This window comes from Mustela lutreola, chromosome 5 (genome assembly GCF_030435805.1).
Source record: "Mustela lutreola isolate mMusLut2 chromosome 5, mMusLut2.pri, whole genome shotgun sequence".
Classification (NCBI taxonomy): Eukaryota; Metazoa; Chordata; class Mammalia; order Carnivora; family Mustelidae; genus Mustela; species Mustela lutreola.
The window spans coordinates 101,249,055-101,270,000 of record NC_081294.1 but is presented as its reverse complement, the minus strand read 5'-3'; the positions used below and the strand labels follow the sequence as shown (position 1 = coordinate 101,270,000).

Genomic DNA, 20,946 nt, shown 5'->3' with positions numbered 1-20,946 from the left:
GAAGAAATCAGAAAAACGACATCAGAAGCAATAGTTAAAGCTACAACCAACAAAAACTTTTATCGAAGTGAAAAAGAACTACAAAAGGCAACTCAAAAGGTCTCCCTGTTTTCTAGGAATTAAACGACACTAGTCTGTAGACACATTCTGACAATATCTGTGTGACTGAAAAACTTAAAGTTCTCAAGCATCTAAGCAGACCAGGTTACCAACAAAGAAGTAAGGTCAGACAGGCCCCAAAACTTTTCGATTGTAATAGTCAATGCCCCAAATTCACGGATCAATGTTGACAGGATCTTTAGGGGAAAGATTTTGGCCTAGGAATTTATTTAGCCAGATGAATCTCTTTTTTGTGTGTGAAAGAAGGAAGCAAAGATATACCTCCTTAGATACACAAGATTTCAGAAAACATCACTCCAATAATGCTTTTGAAAAAAAAGATTTACCTGAAATCCTACTCAAGACTCTTAAGAGCAGAATCAAAATTAAAAGTACAAGAATCAATCAGCTTTATTTTAAAAAAGAAAAAAGAGAAGCAGCAAAACCAGCTAAACAAAGAATCATATCTAAAAAAAATTTAAAGGCCGAGACAGAGAAATGAGTACAAATATCAAATCATTCTTGAAAAAGAACACTATTCTTCAAAGATTAAACATACAACATAAAAATAATAATTTAGTAGTTTAGTATACCAATAGACTCTAGGGAAAAAAGGGTAAATATAAGAGGAATTAAAGAACATTCAAGTATAAGCCTTAAAATTTACCACAAGTAGATAGTACAAGAGCTTATCTTGCCATATCCGTGAGAACATAAAAACCAACAACACATGGTATAAATAGCTAAATCAGACATCAAGAAAAAGAGCAAAGAACTATAAAAGATAGTCGACAGCTATAAAATTAAATGTAAATAAGAAAAAAAAAAAAGCCTTGTTATAGAATTGTATCTCTCAGTTACAGATTAACTACAGCTAAATTAAAGACACACACCCCAAACTGAAAACACAGAAAATAAAAAATAATAATAATAAAAACACATAAATAGGGAAAATACAAAGAAAAGGAAAGCAAGAGGAACGTTAATTTTAGAGAAGGTAAAAATCAATGTCAACGGCAATGAAAGGCATTAAAAGGGTAATTTTATATTTAAGAAAACTAAATCGGGGGCGCCTGGGTGGCTCAGTGGTTTAAAGCCTCTGTCTTCGGCTCAGGTCATGATCCCAGGGTCCTGGGATCGAGCCCCACATCGGGATTTCTGCTCAGCAGGGAGCCTGCTTCCTCCTCTCTCTCTCTGCCTGCCTCTCTGCCTACTTGTGATCTCTGTCTGTCAAATAAATAAATAGAATTTTAGGAAAACTAAATCTGCAATGAAGCTGTGATTCGTCAACTTCTGTGCACCAAGTACTGTAACATCTAAATATAAGCAGGGAAACCTATTTATAAACAAAAATAATTTTATAGAAATATAGTATGTGTAAAAGAAAAAAAAAACCCTAGAAACTCAGATTTTAAATAAGAATACAAACACCGGAATTTTGAATACCCACATTATGTTTTGTTTAATATATCACATTTTTAAAATTAGAAATAGTAACCTTCACAATTAAAAACAAAAACACACACATAAAATAGGATTTACCAGAAACAGCTGAGTTTATAAATGTCAAAATCTCTTGCCCTATGTAAAAAAAACTTAATAACCAAAGTTTAAATCCCCAACACTCCTCTTCTTAAAGACTATGAATCTTCGACCTTTTTTTTTTAATATTTTTTGTATTTATTTGACAGACAGAGATCACAAGTAGGCAGAGAGGCAGGCAGAGAGAGAGAGAGGAGAAAGCAGGCTCCCTGCTGAGCAGAGAGCCCGATGCAGGACTCGATCCCAGGACCCTGAGATCATGACCTGAGCCGAAGGCAGCAGCTTAACCCATTGAGCCACCCAGGCACCCGAATCTTCAACTTTTTAAAAACTGTGTTAAAGAGGAAACATATCATATTCTCATACTGATGTTAGAATGTAAGACAATAGCCCAAAATGTGGACAGTGTTGGGGTGCCTGGGTGCCTCAGCTGGTAAAGTGTTTGACTATTGGTTTCTGCTCAGGTCACAATCTCAGGGTCCTGGGATCGAGCCCCAAGTCAGGCTCCTTGGTCAGTGGGGCGCCTGCTTGAGACTCTCTTCCTCTCTCCCTTCCCCTCTTCTAGTTTGCAATCTCTCTTTCCCTCTTTCAAATAAATAAATAAAAGTCATTAAAAAAAACAACATGTGGACAGTGTTATGTGCAAAGAAATGCCACTTACCACATTATTTGTTGGGAAAAAATTGGGAAAAACTTAAACATACCCTAAGTAAGGAGAAATTAAACACATTTCATATCAAATAAAATATCTGCATAAATGTCTAACTTTTAAAATAATTACCATGGACTCAATTAAAGTATGGATAGCCATCTTCTCTAGTTAGTAAGATTTGGGATAACTTTGAATTTTTCCTTAAGCCTTGTATCTTTTATGAGTCTGAATGCATTTAAAAAATAATTTTTTAAAAAATAAATACATCCTCCATATTTTCAGTCATTTCCATTTTCCACTCAAACTTTTATGGCCATCCATTTGACCAACTTTTCTGTGAACCAACATGCTCTGAGCTACACTAGAGTCTACCTTTCAGTGAGCCCACCTCCCTCCCCACGACCCCCGTCCCAGTTTTCTGTCTGTCATTAACTACAGAGGAATGCCCAAGGGCTGGGCTTTGTGCAAGTGGCTGCAGGGGATACAGAAGGATCACAGTATCATTTTAGTCCCTGAAGTCTATTTTAGTAGTTAAAAAACAAGAGGCTGTCCGTAATCCAGCACGGAATGGAATAGGATAAATAGATCATACACGTGGTACACAGAAGTTCTGGACACAGTGGTCAGGAGACACCTCCCAAGATGAGGTAAGAAATCAAGACAGATGCACAAGAGTTGGGAGAAACGAAGAGGAGGGAGATCATCAGAAGCGAAGGGTCAGAGGCAGGAGAACACACATGGTGGGAGGTAAGGACAACATGCCTGGCAAGGCTTCTGGCCATAAACCAAGGCTGAAGAGGGAACTGACTGTGGGATTATTAAGCACAAATGGAGCCAAATGCATCTATCTGCAAAGTGTGGGCTTAGTTCAGGAAACAAGAAGGGAGAGAAGTCCTTACGCGGATGTGAGTAGATAAAAAAGTGATGTGGTACAAGTACTTATTCAGAATAAAGGTAGTGAAGGAGTAAATGGTATTGGGTATGGGGACAACAGGGAAAGGGACTCAGCATGCCCAAGGAGTGAGCCTGTACCATTCACACAGAAGGAAGCCTTTTGATATATGGGTTGTGAGATTGGTTTTTGTCCCATTGGTCTGGGAGACCAGAAGTCTCTGGGTGATGATGGCCACAGACAGGGTTGCTCTGAGTCCCTGGTGTGAGCCAAGTACAGGGTTTGTCAGGAGAGTGCTGACTGAGAACATATTATCTGAACGGACCTGAAGGAGGTGAGGGAGCAACCAGTCCCTGAGATTGGTCTGAGGGAGAAGCACAGCAGGCAGAAGGAAGAGCCAGGAAAGGCCTTCTGGTGGTAGTATGCCCGCCAGGCTGAGGGAGCAGCAAAGATGCTAGAGTGACTGCAACAGAGGGAGGAAGGGGGAGAGGACAACGGGAGAGATGACGGGGACTTGCACCCATTGTCAGGGCCTTTGCCTTTCTTGGGGGTTGACAGGAAGCCACTGGAGGATCTGGAACACGGGCATCTGTGCCTTCACAAGCTCACTCTGGTCGATATTTTGAGAACAGACGTTTTCAGAAGTGTGCAATTTGTGCTAAAAGTACAAGGAAACCAGTGAGAAAGCTACTGAAAGGGTGGCGTTAGACCGGGGTGGTACCAGCGACAGGGTGAAAGGAGGCTGGCTTTCGTACCTATTGGGAAGACTGAGCCGAGGGGATTGCTGAAGGCCTAGATGTGGGATGTGAGAAAGAGGCATACAGAAAGACCCCAAGATTTTTGCCATGAGCATCTGACTGGCGCACTAGGGTGGCCATTAATGGAGAGATCAGCCCAAACGCGGGCACAGGAGCGGGAAAGCAGAGCTCCACTTCCGACATGCGACTTCCCAGAAGCTGTTTAGATGCCCCAGTGGAGGCATCAAGTAGGCAGTGAGATATACAGGTCTGAGGTTCTGGGGGCTGTCACTTGTGGACAAAAATCACTGACTCTAACCATCAGGGGTCACTGCTCGGTAGGTTTTTAAATCACACATGCAACGCTACCTTGAACAACGGCCCTCTCTCCAGGCGCCCAGACGGCACAGTCGCTGGAGCATCTGACTCTCCGTTTTGGCTCAGGTCATAATTTCAGGGTCGTTAGATCAATCCCTGCATCAAGTTCCAAGCTCAGCAGAGAGTCTGCTTAAGACTCTCTCTCCCTCTCCTTCGACCTCTACTAAAATAAATCAGTAAATCTTTAAAAAGGCAAAAAACAATAGCCCTCTTCTCCTATCGCTTACTGTCTGGGGACACAAAATGCAAAGACAGCACACACTGGGCCCAAGAACTTACTGGAACACTGGAATGACTCTTTCCCCAGGAGCGTTTTGTCACAAACCGAACACTGTAGAACCCCAGAGAATGTTCCAGGGACAAACTGATGTCGGCTCAGCTTCTCTTTGTCTTTGGCATCCTTGCTTTTTGTCTTCAGATTCAACAGCAACCGTCAGGTGGAGAGAAATGAGAGAAGACATGTGCTGAGAGCCATGTACTTACAGAAGCCATTCAAAGTCTCTACATTTTCTGTCTGCACATAAGGACGGCATGCAGAAGAGTACAGTAATGCCAGAATGAATCCAGCCTACCACTATCCTGTACTTCCAACGACTTAGACAATATTCTGTAAGAAGTGTAGAGGTCTTTGAGAACATGTGTACGAAATCTCAGGTGACTTTAAAGGTCAAGTGAAAACTATACTCACTGCCAAAATATGGAACCAGCTACATTTTAAACACGATGGGCAGAGAACTTTAATTACCTTAGATTTATTCCGAGGGCTTGTCATCCTATTCATGAGGAAGCTGAAAGTTCGGCTCACTTTGTATTTTTCAGACTCTGACTTAGCAGGTATAATGTATTTATCCCATTCTTCTTCCTGAATTCTACAAAAAAGGATCTGTTACCATGGCTTATCAGGACTTAGAGAGGGAGTAAAAAATGACATATATATATATATATATATATATACACACACACACCCCTATGGTTAGGTTTTAATGGTTATTCTAAACATAAAGATACAATCTACTAAAAATATAGCTTATAGATGGATAAACAGATGTATGATAAAGCAACTATTTCACAATGTTATCAATTATAAATCTAAGTGGTAGAAATGGGTATTCAGCATATAATTCCCTCACCTTTCTGTATACTTTAAATTTTTCATAATACAATACTAGAGAAATAAAGGAAACCTTGCACTTACAATTTTACCCTGCAAACACTCATCTCCCTATTTACTATGCCAACAGAAATTTCCCAGGGCACAGAGAAGGCAAATAACCAGTAATAGGAAACTGCATTTTATTTATTTTTGGAACATAGAGATAGTACTCAGAAGATACACATTTCTTTTGCTAATACAGCTTGAGAAGCAGACTGCCTGCCCCTTGGTTCAGTCTCTCCCACTCAACCAGGCTATTTACAATCTGAGACTCCCTAGGCTGTAAAAGAGAGAAGGCTGTTGATAACTTCCCCACCATAAAAGGCAACCTAAAGATAATGGTATCCAATCTTTTAACACCCTGAAACATTTATTTTCCCCTAAGCCATAAGATCATGCCTTAGGGGAAAAAAAAAAAGTCCCACCTATTAAAAGTTCTATTTCCTCTGAAACTTTCTGATAGCCTTTTATTTCTAACATTATTATGGACAGAGATGAAAGAAAGAGAGAGAGAGGGAGAATATATTAAAGATCAACCAAGTATGTAAAACCAGGTAACACTTCTGTGAAATATTCTGTACCCAAAGTCTCTCCTACCTCCCAAACTTCTCATTCATCCGCATTAGTGGATAACACATTCATCTTTGGGATATACTTCTCAAAAACTATCATATTACTGATAGGCACCAAAATATATGATCACATTTTGTGACAATGAGTCCAGTGACAAATATTAGGACTTTAGTATATTTCATCTGATTAATGACAGGCTTAGACTTAAAATTATTTCTAAGGCCCCTTCGCACACTTATGTACTTATCTAATACATTATTAAATGAAAACTTCTGGTTATTTATACTAGATATAGATTAAAATATAATTATTTGCATTTGATCATTGAGAGTTCAAACCTATGAATGCATCTAGGAAAGATGATAAATAGCTTCAGAAGTGCCTCTTGGTCATGCAAAGCTAAAGGCACAGGCAGGACAGTGAATGTCCTACTAACTCTAATTCTGCACAGTAAGTCAAAGTGGGTTTGCTACTTAGAGAAAACAGCTAAAAAACTTAGAAAGGAAAGAGGGTGGATGAAACTGAAGATACCCTATGACGACTCCAAGTGACAAAAAGAACTTAAGACTTTCTTATTTCCTTCCTATTTCCACAACCACCTCCTTAGATAGCTAACTGGCTAATGTATCTATAAATTTCCCTACCTCTTGTTTTTTGAGCATCCTAATTTGCACAGCTCATGACATATTATTCAACAGGCTCACTTGGGGAATGGAGGTGAAAAACAAATTTGAGGTCTTCAAAAGAATGATGTTCAGAATACCTTTTGTGACCTCACCAAGTGCCTTCTAATGTCTATGATAAGAACAATCTGGTGAGGAGACATCAGTCACAGAATTAAAGAATACTAAGATCAATGTGGACTGTGAGGTCAAAAAGTCCTCCCCCCTACCTACCTCCCAGCAAAAACACAACACTACTGTCTTAAAGATTTTTTTTTTTTTAAGATTTATTTGTTTGAGAGAGAGTGCTAGTGAGCATGAATGGGGAGAAGAGCAAGGGACGACATGTCAAGCAGACTCCCCACTAAACAGGAACCAATCAGGGAACTTGATCTCATGCCCCTGAGGATCATGACCTGAGCCAAAACCAAGAATCGAAGCCTTAACCTACTAAGCCACCCAGGCACCCCTCTACTCTCCTAAATCAAAGAAAATCTGTTTATCCAACTCTTTTCTCAATTCCCCATATTACAGAAGACCATATCAAAAACATTTCAGTTTTGATCTAAAACCTTTCAGTGGACCACAATTTTCATATATCCTGTATATTACTACAAAATTACATAAAATCATACCATTTACTCTTTACTTAAAATGTTGAGAAGACCTGAGACATGAGCAAGTAAACAAAAAAATACTGAAACACTTAATATTAAGAACTAACAATAGCCACCCCACACGGTAGAAATGTGAACATCAGGGACATGATCCACTGTCACATTATGAAAATGAATAACACACTATAACTTCTGGGCAAATGCTGAAGGCTGGTTAATTCCATGTTTCAAATCTAACAATGCTATATTCACTTATGTAACAATCGGTTACATTAGGTAAGAACTAAGAAGGGAAAAATCCCCAACTAATTTCCCAACAGATTTAAAAAAGCTTTTCACTTTATAAGAATCTGGAAAAAAAATTTAAACTCTCTTCCAATCTGAGAACAAGATGCCTAAATTCTATGATCAATTTGACAACCAATGAAATCATCCTCAAAGTTTTATAAACAGCATTTCTCAGAGATTCTCACAGCATTACCTCTTCAATAAAGATATTTTAAGTACCTTCAGACTAGAGGTCCTTCTCATCTTAACTTTTAAACCTATAATATCTATAGCTTATTTTTCGAAGAGATGAACAGCTAAGTATTAAAAGGAATCCCCAATATCCCAACAGAAAATAGACACAATGGGACTTTTCTGGACATTCAGATGCTCACATTAAAATATGTATATATATATATATCAAGTAATAAATTTAACACATTTAAGACAGAGGATATTAATAAAATAACAGTCATGACTTATAGTCATTAAGAAGTTGGTACACCCTGTAAAAAAAATTTTTTTAATTAAAAAAAAGAAGTTGGTACACCCTGAAACTAATATTACAATGTATGTTAACTAACTGGAATTTAAGTAAAAACTTTAAAAAAAAGAATTATATACTTATATTGAAAGTACTAAACTGTATTTGTCAGCTGCTATATAAACTAACATTTTTAGAGAATTAAATACTACTATATTTTGAATTTAAAAAACTTGACAGAGATGAAGTATCTTCTCCTAGAGAAAAGATCCTACAAAGTCTGGAGTGGGCCCCCTTTCACCCATCTGCATACTTTACCAGTAACCAAGTGATGAATATAAATATGAGAATTTCAAAGAAGGCAAGTTCCTCAAGTACAATATGACTGAAGCAAAGCATTAATTAGCATTAGGATCTCTGGATCCTACTAGAGTATCCGATAAGTTATTGGGCAGAGACTAAGTGAAATGAAAGATGTACTCTACTAGATACACCAGGGGATGTGACTGAGAAAGTCAGATGCCTTGAGGATGTAGACCAACACAGACTAAGGAAGAGACAAAAACAAGTAACAAAATAAGAAATAAGAAAAGGATACTCCCTATACATCCAAGTTAAAATATTTTATAGATTAATATTTAACCAATTAGAACACTGGCTTTTTCTTAAGCCCCTGTCTTAATGGAGAATAAATATTTTTGATTAAAAAAATCTAAAAAAAAATTTATATCAGTCCATTACTTCTCCGATAGTTAAAAAGATGACAGGGAGAAGACTGTTAACCAAAATGATAACAAGGATGATGATCAAATTCCACAAGTGAGTCAACTGCCAACATGAGTACTCAGTGTACCCAACGTAAATGTAAAAACACCCAATGGGTCAGTTTTTGCTGCTTTTGCTATCATCACTGTCTCCATCATGGCCATGTCTTCTTCATCATCATCCTATCAGTAAAGGGTATCCTTAGTCTTCCTATTTGTATCATCTGAACATTTCTATTCTGGTCTCAAAAAAATAGGAATGAATAAATGGAGGCTTTTTCTCAGTGATACTTTTTTTTTTAAGAATTAAAGATTTATTTATTTATTTTTAGAGAAAGAGAGTTGGGGGGTGGGGGAGCTGGAGAGAGAGAGGAAGAGAATCTTAAGCAGACTCCCTGCTGAGCACGGAGACTGATCCAGGGTTCGATCTCATGACGCTGAGATCATGACCTGAGACAAAATCAAAAGTGAGAGGCTTAACCAACTGAGCCACCTAGGTATCCCTTTTTCTCGAAAAAAAAGTCATATATTTATTTAAAAGTCCCAAATTTTAGTATTTTTGAGCCCAAATTAAAGCCATTTTCCTTTTTCACACGGTCTCCTCAAGCCAAACATTTATACCATATCTGACACTGGATTTGCACATAACCCAAGGACTATTTCTCAGTGTGACTTATGAGCAGTTACTCAAGAACAGTAAAACTCAACAATCCTGCCTGCTTGCTGGTCAGCTTCCAAAGCCTGACTCCAGCAACAGTTTTGACTTTCTGGAGAAGAGAGAAGTTGAGGTTTAAAGCTTTCAGACCTATCAACCAGAAAACTGTTAATGCTTAAAATACTTTCTTGGGGCACCTGGGTGGTTCAGTGGGTTAAGCCTCTGCCTTCGACTCAGGTCATGATCCCAGGGTCCCGGGATCGAGCCCCACATTGGGCTCTCTGCTTGGCAGGGAGCCTGCTTCCCCCCTTCCCCTCTGTCTTCCTCTCTGCCTATGGTGATCTCTCTCTGTCAAATAAATAAATAAAATCTTTTAAAAAATTTAAAAATAAAAATAAATAAATAAAATACTTCTATCACTCACTCTTTCTTTCAAAGTTAACCAACCACTCCAAGCCGTATTCCAAAAGGACATACAGCAGAGGTGGCTATTTGCTTTCTTCATCTGACCAGCCTGGGGCCTGTTCCCATAGCAAGTCTTCTTGTCACGGTAGACAGACCAGGCAAGAACCTAATACCTTTCTAAAGCAGGTGATCCTCACACAGTTGCTCCCTTTGGTCCAGGCCATTGGAGGTGTCTGTCTTTGAAAAAAGCCCAAAAGAGAACACTGTGTCCGCAGTCCTGAGACCTGCAGCTCTGGGGACTCAAAGTAGCAAGTTTGGAGCAAAGTATTCTGGCAGCCTCATTGCACAGAAATCTCTCGTAAACTATGGAACGGATCTCAGAATTCGTGTGCAAACATTTCCAAAGACAGCAAGCAGACCCTCGGGAAATCTGGAACAGTTAAAATACCTTTTTTCTCTTGGTGGCTCCGGTAGGCTGTAAGCTCTTTGCTCTACAAGACACAGAACAATAAAATGAAAACTGAGGCAGACAAGCTAGCAGTCATGTGTTAGTCTAAAATGTACACACTCAGCCATATTTTATCATTATTCACACCATCAGTTAGAGAGTATCGAGGAAATCAGTCATCTTACGTAAGTAGGGCATTGCTCTGGGTAGCTTTATCACTGTCCCTAGTTTGGAGAGAATGGGGTGGGCATCACATGGCGACATTCAATGACTTTGTGAATCTGGCATTAGCAGATGGCAGCGAGCAGTTTCAGCATGGAAGAAAATCAGTTCTGTCTTTTTGGATGTTTCTCATCAGAGCTTCATCCCTTACTTGTAATACTAATTCCCTAACATACAGAATCAATACGTATGTTGGCTGCCTTTTAGGGAAGCTCAAAAGAAAAGTCTTGAAGGTCAGCATAAGGAAGAGTCCCTTTTAATATGGCTGCAATGCCTTCATAAAATCCTAGCAGTGGCCAGTTCAGAGAGGTGTTTTGTGGTAGGAAAGGGAGGATCACTTCCCCCCCTGGACCTGGGGGCAAGGGAGATGGGAGACAGAAGGGAGGAAGCTGAGCACCATCTTGTTTCCAGAACTGAAGCGCTCCTTACAGGGACTGAGCAGAGACACCGATGTCGACAGTGAGAGAGACTGAAGCAGGGAGAGGACACTGTGGAGCACCCCATCTACAGAGCAAGGACATTTCCTTTACCACTACAGTCCAGAAGAGTGAAGAGGCAAAACCAGTTCACAAAGGAAAGTGCATCAGACACACAAGGAAAACCAATTAACACATATCCCCTGAAATGTGTAAATATCAATGTTCAATCTAACACTACCTTGTATGTAATAAAAAATCTGCTTTGAAGAATCTGAAGGATTTTATTGCCACTATTAAACAGTCCTCAAATTAACTCATAAGCAGAAACCACCATGCTTATTGTGAACATTCTGAGATACCAAGAGATTAAGTCACGTGTTCAAGACAATCAAGCTAATAAACTAACGGAACCAGCCTCAGGCAACCGCACAAAGTCTAATAGGGTTCCACTTAACAGTGCACAATGATTTTCAGAAGTACGTTCACTTCACTCCTCAAATTCTTAAAAGTAAAACACTTCGGTCCTTCTTGGTGAGGTTATAATGGTGGAGAATGTTCTTGTCTATCTAAACACACAATGTACCAGAGGGAATTACAGGATAGGATTTTGTTTTGCATATACAAGCATTAAATGATGTTGCCACATCATTGTACCCTTGGCCTCCCCCCAAAACCATGAGAAATAATAATAAGTAACCTCTTAGAAGGGACAAAGATGAGAAAACAACACAAATAAGAATAAAGAAGGCCAAAGCGCTATTATTTCTTGTATATCTGTATTACAGCTCATGTATAGGAGCTTCCAACTGGGGTGAAAGGAGACTTGAATTCTGTTCAAATAGAGAAAATTTGTAGGACTATTCCAAACACATCAAGAAAGAATTTAAGGTCATGTAAATGTCAATTTACCTTTGATTACTCTAAATGAACTAAAAAATGAAACATCACATCTTTGAACTAGCCAGGCTTTCACTCCCATGCTTTGATCACACACACACAGAGTTAAAATTATTCCCTCTTCTCTAAAAGCTAATTTATTCCTCATATACGTATGGTTTACCCATTGAATCTTTGTACATTTATTATGTAGCTTCAACCTTCAATGCCCTATTTGTGATTCCTACCTTCTGGAGATGAAATTTCATTGAAATAGCCCTATTTTTAAATAACATGGTCTCAATGTAAGATTTTATTAACAGAAAAGTCAAAACATTTGATTTTTTTTTAAATTCTAACTCAATGTTTAATTCTAACTCAAATGCAAAGATTTAAGGATTGTATGTAAGGCAGACACCCTTCCTTATTCATTAAAGAATTTATAAATCAGGGTTCTTTTCCCTTATAAACAATTGATTTCCTCTCAGTCATCTGGTCAACAACTTCAAACTTCTGAACTGACTTACAAACTAGTCACACTACAGATATAATGTCAAGGCTGCCATTTTGCCTACTACAAAAACTTAGAAGCATTTTCTAAATGGTTAAGGTATGAAGTTGGTTCCCCATCTAGGACCATCCATGAAAAGATGCCAAGGTGCCACTGAAGGAATCCCAACCTAAATCAAGGTTAAGAGACCTGGAGATCCCAGAAAGACTCATGAAATTACACACACACACATACACACACAAATAAACACACACATGGTATTTTTTCTTCTTATATATATGTATATCTATAGGAGATAGATATATCTATCTTATATATATATATATATATCTGTATATATATATATGTATCTTCTTATATATATATATCTATAGGAGATAGATTTTCTTCTTATATATATATCTATAGGAGATAGATATAGCTATATCTATAGGAGATAGATAGGATATAGCTATATCTATCTCCTATAGATATATATATAAGAAGAAAAAACAGGGCAAGTTTAATCCATCTTCTTCCTGTCCTCTCAAGGTCATTGTATCTTTTCTTTCTCTTAGTCCTTTTCTCCATCTCCAAATTTTGAAATTTTAAACTGATGTTTATTACCAGTCTTGCTTTCTTTTTCCAGTAAGGATTTCCTTTTCCAGTAAGGATTCCCAGAAAGAAAAGGGGGAAAAAAAACCCCAAAAACAAAACCTGGCACCGGTTTTGCACTCTATGTGTCTTGTCTAGTATATTCATTCAACAAGTAATTTTTGAACATCTCCATCTGTAAGTCATTGTTTTAGAATGGCAGTTCCAACCATAAAGATTCTGTTTTCAGTATTTCTTCAAATGGCATAAAAATGTCAACAACAACAATGAAATGAAGAATAAGTAAAAAGGAAGAGAAAGAAACTAGTGAAATGAATTCTATTTTAAATATTGTACATTAGGAAACTACGAATACTTGGATACATCTGGCTTTCTGGGTTTTTTAAGACTCTTAAGGATAATAGACAAATGAAGCATTAATATATTAATAAACATTTTATTATAATACTTTATATTACATATGGATATGAATACTACCAAATATGCTTTTAAATATAATTACTGCAAAATATATTATGTTCAGAAATACCCTTTGTTTCAAAATAAAGTAAAAAATGGGAATTATGGCTGAAAGTAGCTACACAGGCAGCTCCAAGTTGCCCATAATTACCTGTTTACTAATCTGAATTCAGTTTTAAAAATCTGTCAAGCTGTATGCTTATGATGTGCACCCCTTTCTAAAGGTGGATCAATTAAACTTCTATTGTATCAAAGTTTTAGTTCTGTTTACATTGCCCCAAAGAATGCTGAGATACATTAACTCATGTTTCAACTCTTTTTTTTTTTTTAATTTATTGAGATTTTCTTTTTCTTTTACTGCAACTCTCTCAAGTCCCTTGCTAAATACAGAAAGGGAACAAATTTATTTTGCTATGCTTTGTCTTTTACTTAGACTTCAGCAATTTACACATAGGGCAAAGTAATTTTTTAGGATTTCCTGAAAATCCTCTAATGCTTTCATAATAATATACCTAGAATAAATTCTCATTTCCACTGTCCTTCCATTGCCCTTTGTTCAAAGAATAAAGTAACAGAGAGGTGTGTACACATGTGCATTTTCATCAAATTGAAATCTTTAACTTGACAAATATCCAGTGAGAAAAGGATTTTGCTAAGACTAGAAAAATCAATTATGAAAATGGAATTGAAAATTCTTGCCTGCTACTTTTGTTTATTTTATATATTTTGCTAACTGAAAATCTGCCCTGGAACAGAATGTTCCCAAGGCCAAACGGTAAAGAATGCTTACCTTCACTAGAACTGCACACTGTAAAATCACGCACCAACCGAGTTTTTCCTAAAGAAATTTTGGGTGATGAGCAGGAGTAAGAACGTGAGCGGACTCCAGAAAGCAAGGATTCCTGAAAGAAATCATACCAAAGTTTTTTTTTTTTTTTTAAATTCTACAGAGGACTTGAAAGTATATGTTCACAAGAGATGTTACAAAAAGAGCATCTCTGTAAAAAGAGTCACTGTAAATCTTTCTGATGTAATCTCATTTTTTGTTTTTTTGGTTTTTTGCCTATCATAACTTTTAAAATTTTACAGTCTTTTCAATGCATTATAAACTTGAGCTTCCCACCCATATATACTTTAAAATGCAATTATGACATTCTAATTAAGTTGGTTGAAAGTGAAAAATTATGTCAAACGATTTTTTTCCTCTGCATATTCAATGAGTCACTGTTTTTCCCCCCTCTGTTATTGGAAACATTTTTTCTATTTTACACTGCAGTATCTGAGCAAAATTCCATATTAATTGGTATCTTTTTATTTCATAATTATTAGAAGTTAGAGGAACTGCCACTCACAAAAGTTTTTTTAACTTCCAGACAACTACTTAAATTTATGTTAGCTGCAACCTCTGAGGAAGAACGCATCAAGTCTGTGCCCATCTTTCAAAAAGCTTTCCATTTAGCACTTCCTGAGATGGTATCTGGATTTCACCGATTTATGTATCTTTGATTTTCTTTTAAGAGACCTACTATTTTTGCTAGTTTTCAAAATTAGATATTATTTCTATTATTATATTTGCAACATATGTGACAACGTAAGATGGCAAGATAATTAAAATATGGTTATCTTATATGTTCTGGAAATTTTAAATGAATAGGCAACAGAACACCAATAAAGCTATTTATGGTACCAGACTCTCATCCAATAGGGACCGAGTGGTTTATAAGATACCACTTAGAAATAAAATAAAGTAATGCAAAACGTGTTACTAAAATTAAGCCATTAGCAACTATCCTTCACAAGCACTGGTAGCTTCTATTCTCTCTAAGTGAAAATATACTGTTCGCCTAAGTCCACTGGTTTAGTTAACAGGCCTGGAGGAAAGCTGAAATGGAAGCCTGCCATTGTTGCAAAGAGCCCTGGGCCTTGGTTCCTGAATGCCTTATTAGGGAGGACCCACTGGTTCTAGACAGACAGCTGCAGATGTCCTATACCCTTACCACTGACTAGCCACAGAGGGCCAGAGCCTAATGTCACCCTCTGCATTTAAGTAATATCTAATAATTATTTCTCATAATTGTGGAACTCTGAAAATTAGCCAGAATTCTTTGGCAAAAAATTACACATGGCAATTACAGAGGCAAGGCAAGATATATTTTATAAGATAGAGTCTTTCTAAAAGTGAACAGCATGAATTGATCCATGAAGACTGAATTACTTTTCCTTCCAAATAATGAGAACTGTTTCAGAATTCCATTCAAAATGCAAACAAGTATCTATATTAACAATCTTACCCATTTCTTATCATCCAGAAATATCACATGACATTTAAGTTCCAAAGATCAAGACTGCTCTCCAGGCCTCAGAGCTGAGGGGAAGGATTCGGGCATCGCAGTCAGAAAGCCTCAATCGAGTACTAAATCTACCACCAAGCAGGGTCAACATGGACAAAATAGCTCATGTCTCCAAAACCTCATTTTCTCAAAAATTAAAAGTAATATTTACATTCCAGCTAGCTAAGAGAAAATTAGGTATTTCATACATGCATAGCTCATGTTTTGTATATTGCAGAGTACACTACAAAAATAAAGCATTATCTTAACCAACAGTAAGAGAAGTTTTGGGCATAGTATACATTGTTTAACAGTAGCAAACTCAATTTAAAAAGAAAACAAATGGACAATAGAAATTGAAAAGGAAGAAAACACATGTGTAAACACAAAAAGGCTTCATCTGCAAGGTTGGAAGAGTTCATTACTTAAAAAACATAAATTAATAAAAATAAATTCAGACAGCCCGGGGTGCCTGGTGGCTCAGTTGGTTAAGAATCTTTTCTCAGGGGCTCCTGGGTGGCTCAGTTGGTTAAGCAACTGCCTTCAGCTCAGGTCACAATCCTGGAGTCCCGGGATCAAGTCCCACATTGGGCTCCCTGCTCGGTAGAGAGTCTGCTTCTCCCGCTGACCTTTCTCCACTAATGTTCTCTCTCCCTCTCTCTCTCTCTCTCTCAAATAAATAAATAAAATCTTAAAAAAAAAAAAAAAAAAAAAAGATTCTCTCTTTCCTTTAAAAAAAAAAAAAAAAAGAATCTTTTCTCAGGTCATGATCCCGAGGTCCTGGGATAGAGCCCAGCATCGAGCTCCCTGCTCAGTGGAGAGTCTGCTTCTCCCTCTCCTGACACCCCTCCCCCTTCTTGTGCTCTCTCTTGCTGTCTCTTTCAAATAAATAAATAAAACCTTAAAAAAATAAATAAATTCAGATGGTCAAAAAATTAAAAATTTAAATTTAAAAAATTTTAAAAAGAAATAAATAAAAAACAACCATTAACAAAGTTCCAATGTGAAAATGTGTATGAGAGAAAAGTCCTCTCCTATGGAAAAACTGACAGAGTTTATGGAGTTCCACATTAATTAGAGCAGCCAGAAATGCTCAACAATATTACCTTCGACTGTAATATTATCTCCCTCATCATCTGAGCCAAGCAAAAATGTATGTGAGCAAACAAGTTTTCTTCCTTTGCTTAAGGGATGCTGGCAGAGATCATTATATAAAACAGTAAAATTTTCCAATATGTGAAAGATTATATGTACCGATGTTGAATTAATGAAACATAAACCAGGCATTTTCAGGACTATACAAATTCAACAGAATGGGAGAGATTAAAAAGACAGGCTCAACCAGACAGCTCATGAGTCTTAAAAAAAAAAAAAAAGAAAAACAAAAAACAAAGTTCACACCCGTGAATGAATAATATAATTTGCCCTTTGGATAGAGGCGGACTGCTTTAGATAACACAGCTTCCACGTTTACAGTTAAACCAAATTAATGCCAGGAAGAATACCTTCAACGGCAGGTTACTTGATAAAGAAAGCGACTCTGTCCTGGAGATACTGAAATCTGGTTCCGTGGTGGTCTCAAAAGAGTCCAGCTCATCCCCACTAGGAATTCCAGTTCTGGAGGAGCTCTGAGACACTGGAGTGTAGCAAATGCGTGCTGGCTCAGAGCGCCCTTCCCCTTCACTGTCGGCGTCCAGGGCATCGAGGCTAGAACTAAAGCGTGGAGGAAGTCAGTAAAGAATCCGGAAGCCAACAGACTGACTGACGGACTCACCTGTTTCTATTTCTCTCCAATCATATTCTCTCCTTGGCAGAAGGGGCAACAGATACTCAATTAAAACTTTTCAAACAGGGGTGCCTGGGTGGCTCAGTGGGTTAAGCTGCTGCCTTCGGCTCAGGTCATGTTCTCAGGGTCCTAGGATTGAGTCCCACATCGGGCTCTCTGCTCAGCCGGGAGACTGTTTCTCTCTCTCTCTGTCTCTCTCTCTCTCTCTCTGCCTGCCTCTCCATCTACTTGTGATCGTGATCTCTCTCTATCAAATAAATAAATAAATAAAATCTTAAAAAAAAAAAAGTTCCTAGCAAAATTTCTACCTAAGAGGTGTTCTATTTTTTCCCTCTCTTCCTCCAATCTCCTCTTTTTAAATAAAAGGTTATGTTTCCCCAAACGAATATTTCTACCATAGCTAAAGCCACGGCGAGTACACTAAGAAACAAAACCTGGTCCAAGTTAGTACTATCCTATTTGTTTTGTAAATGTAATTATTATAGGCCCTACAGAGTTGTCCTTCAAATATTAAAACTGCACAAGAAATAGAACCCCAGCGTTGTTCAGGAGGCCTCTGGGGGATGGCACATGAAACCATGCAGGGGGTGGGGCAGGTTACTGGATAGCTTGGGCACTGAGACACGTTCAAGGACAGACTACTAGGGTCTCACTGCCGAGTTGATGGCAAGACCCGCATCGACGGGAGTCAATGGGGCTCTCAAATGTGTCCTGTTAGAGGATAAAGGATAACTTTTTAAAGATTTTAGGTGAGCAATCCACCTCAGAAACAGGTAGTGCTTCTGCTCAACAACCGCTTTTCTTTGCTAATTTAACTTTAATAACCAGGAAATTAAAAGGAAAGAATGTGACCCTCCACATTCCTGGCTCATTCCGTAACATTTACGGAATTAAATTTACATTTAAACCACTCCAACTCTGAGGCCAGGAGCGTCCACAGGCATGTGAATGCTGGATGCATTTTTAAGTGTATTTTTCTTTCATTGCTGCAGTTCTGGAGTCAAAATTTTAATGACACCACAATGAGACTGTCTTGATTATGAAATATGAAGCAGAAAGTGAAACTCTGTGTACATCCACTGTGGCTATTTTTCTTGGAAATCCATAAGCTATTTAGTGCCCATCGAATATCCATGTGATAAATTATGACACTTGTCAAAGAGACTATACTACACATGTCTCTAACCCCAACACTTGGGTTACTCTCGAATCCTGAACTATCACATGGGTCCCCTGGGGCACCAGCAAACCCAGAAGTAAAGGCCACAGCTGGCATCACTGAGGATTTCCAAAGTGGGGTCCTTCTCCTTTCAGAACTCTTTGAGGGACTTCCCCTCAGTATTGAGCAGAGGACAAACTAGAGGTGGACTTCACCCTTTAATTCAACACACAAATTTTGAAGTCCATAAACGTATTTCTCATGAAAAACCAAAACGTATTTCTCATGAAAAACCAAAGCTTAGTGTGAAGAAATGCCTTCTGGCAAATGCTGGTGCTCTGAATGTTACAGCGAAGTAATTAGACACATACTAAGTTGCTATGTAGTTTCCTGAATTCAGTGATCGTCTGAGAGCAGAGAGAGACCTTAAGAGTCGGGGGAGGGGGTGTTAAAGGTTTGGTGATGCCTTGCACCTCTGTTTTTTTCTTTCAACTTGGGATCTTGCGATGTGTCTTTCAATTTTATTAATACAAATAAACATTAGTTCAAATGGCTGGCCGCCAGCCATCATATTCTAACTTAAAAGAAGTCTTTCCAATTATACAAGCATTTCTCCATCACTGTGAATCCATGCTAGAAGTATAAGGGATTACTTTATTTGGCACGCTATACATTAAAACACTTTTTAAGGAGTGCCTGGATGGCTCAGTGGGTTAAAGCCTCTGCCTTCGGGGCAGAGGGTCCTGGGTCCTGGGATCAGGCTCCGCATCAGGCTCTCTGCTCAGTGGGGAGCCTGTTTCCCCCTCTCTCTCTGCCTACTTGTGATCTCTGTCTGTCAAATAAATAAATAAAATCTTAAAAAAAATAAAATAAAATAGTGTAGAATTCAGAATTCATCCTACATGGTATTTCATAAAACATTATTTAAATTTTTTGTGTATTTATGTGGCAGGGTTGGTAAGACAAAATAGGTTTTCAAAATAGACGTTTTAGAGTGAAACAGACCCTTCCAACACCTCATTTTCTTCTTGCTGCTGTTGCAGTTTAAAATAAATGTTGCATTGCTCACATTCTCCTTGCAGCCTCTCAAAACAGCCTCTCAAAACAGTGTCCGTGACATATGGTTATATATTGTGCATCTTTTGCTTTCACCAAAGTGTTTAAAACCTTAGAAAATTTAGGTTTTAGGTCTCCGTGTTAACCTCAGTTTTTATTGTGTGCCCCCAGATTTCTCCTTCAGGACGAGTTCTCAGCCTCTCAGCCAGCCCCTCAGCCTCTTCCCTTTTCAATGAGCTAGGTACATTTCACTTTGAGCTCCTTATCAATTGTGTTACATGCTCCCAGCCTGACACCCACTGAAGGAAGAGTCCCACTGCCATCCCAGGGCCAAAATGGTGCTATCTTGGTGATCACAAGTCCCTTTGTCCTCACTCCTACATTTTTCAGAAGAGACAGAACATCTTTATTAGATAATGCTCAATTATTTTCCAAAGTTATTACCTAATCTTCACTGCCATCAACCATATATTGGTGTTTCCATTGTATACATCTGCACCAAAACATGGTAACTTTAAAATATTTGACTACCTAGTAAGGGTAGAATGCTTTCTCATCATGGTTTTCCTCAATTATGTTTTTGTCAGTTTTCCTAAATGTCTTACTTTCAAGTCAAGGAATGTAGGAATCTAAAAGGGGGCAATATTTTGATGTAGAGATCAAAGCAGTGGGGACAATAAGATGTAATAAAATACAATTTCCCAAGTCCAGCTACAAGGTTCTTTGATCTTCTACACTTCTCCTCTACAAAAGAGAACCTTACCTTCTTTTCTTCAGATGACTTTGTTCCTTTTCAAATCCACGATGACCAAAGGAAAGATTATACTTGGAAGCATATGAACTAGATGGTGATGGGGACTGCTGAGCTTCAGTATTTGAGGTCACTTCCTTGTTTTCATTTAGTGGGCATTTTCCATGGCTGTTTTCAGCATCAAGGATATGCTTGCAGTTCTGAGGCCCCAGAGTAGAACCCATGGATTCAGGGCACACGTCTGTCATGATTCCTTCTATATTAACATAGTTAATATCCAAATCACCAACCTGGTAGTTGAAAGAAAAATGGTTGCTGAGCAAAAGCAGGGAAGACTGGCTGAACTGGGAATAAAATTTTCCCAACTGAACAACCTTCCACCTTATTTACCCTGTTTTTTTGTTCTCATTTTGTTTTATGTGAGCAGAGAATTCTTTCATGATGTTTTTTTTTCA

At 38.0% G+C, this 20,946-nt stretch overlaps 1 protein-coding gene across 7 annotated transcripts in view; it reads right to left on the bottom strand.

The window, feature by feature from the left end:
• The window catches only part of ARHGEF28 (Rho guanine nucleotide exchange factor 28), a 321,385-nt gene that overhangs the window by 77,985 nt on the left and 222,454 nt on the right, over window positions 1–20,946 (bottom strand). For all 7 annotated transcript variants that reach the window (XR_009354003.1, XM_059175234.1, XM_059175237.1 and 4 more), the window contains 6 exons: window positions 20,504–20,781; window positions 17,245–17,452; window positions 14,200–14,311; window positions 10,329–10,371; window positions 5,046–5,169; window positions 4,580–4,712 (listed from right to left, as the gene is read on the bottom strand). Coding sequence is in view for 6 of the 7 variants with exons in the window: in XM_059175234.1 (XP_059031217.1) it covers window positions 4,580–4,712; window positions 5,046–5,169; window positions 10,329–10,371; window positions 14,200–14,311; window positions 17,245–17,452; window positions 20,504–20,781 (898 nt within the window). In the remaining variant the exon portion in view is untranslated. The remainder of the gene's footprint in view (window positions 1–4,579; window positions 4,713–5,045; window positions 5,170–10,328; window positions 10,372–14,199; window positions 14,312–17,244; window positions 17,453–20,503; window positions 20,782–20,946) is intronic.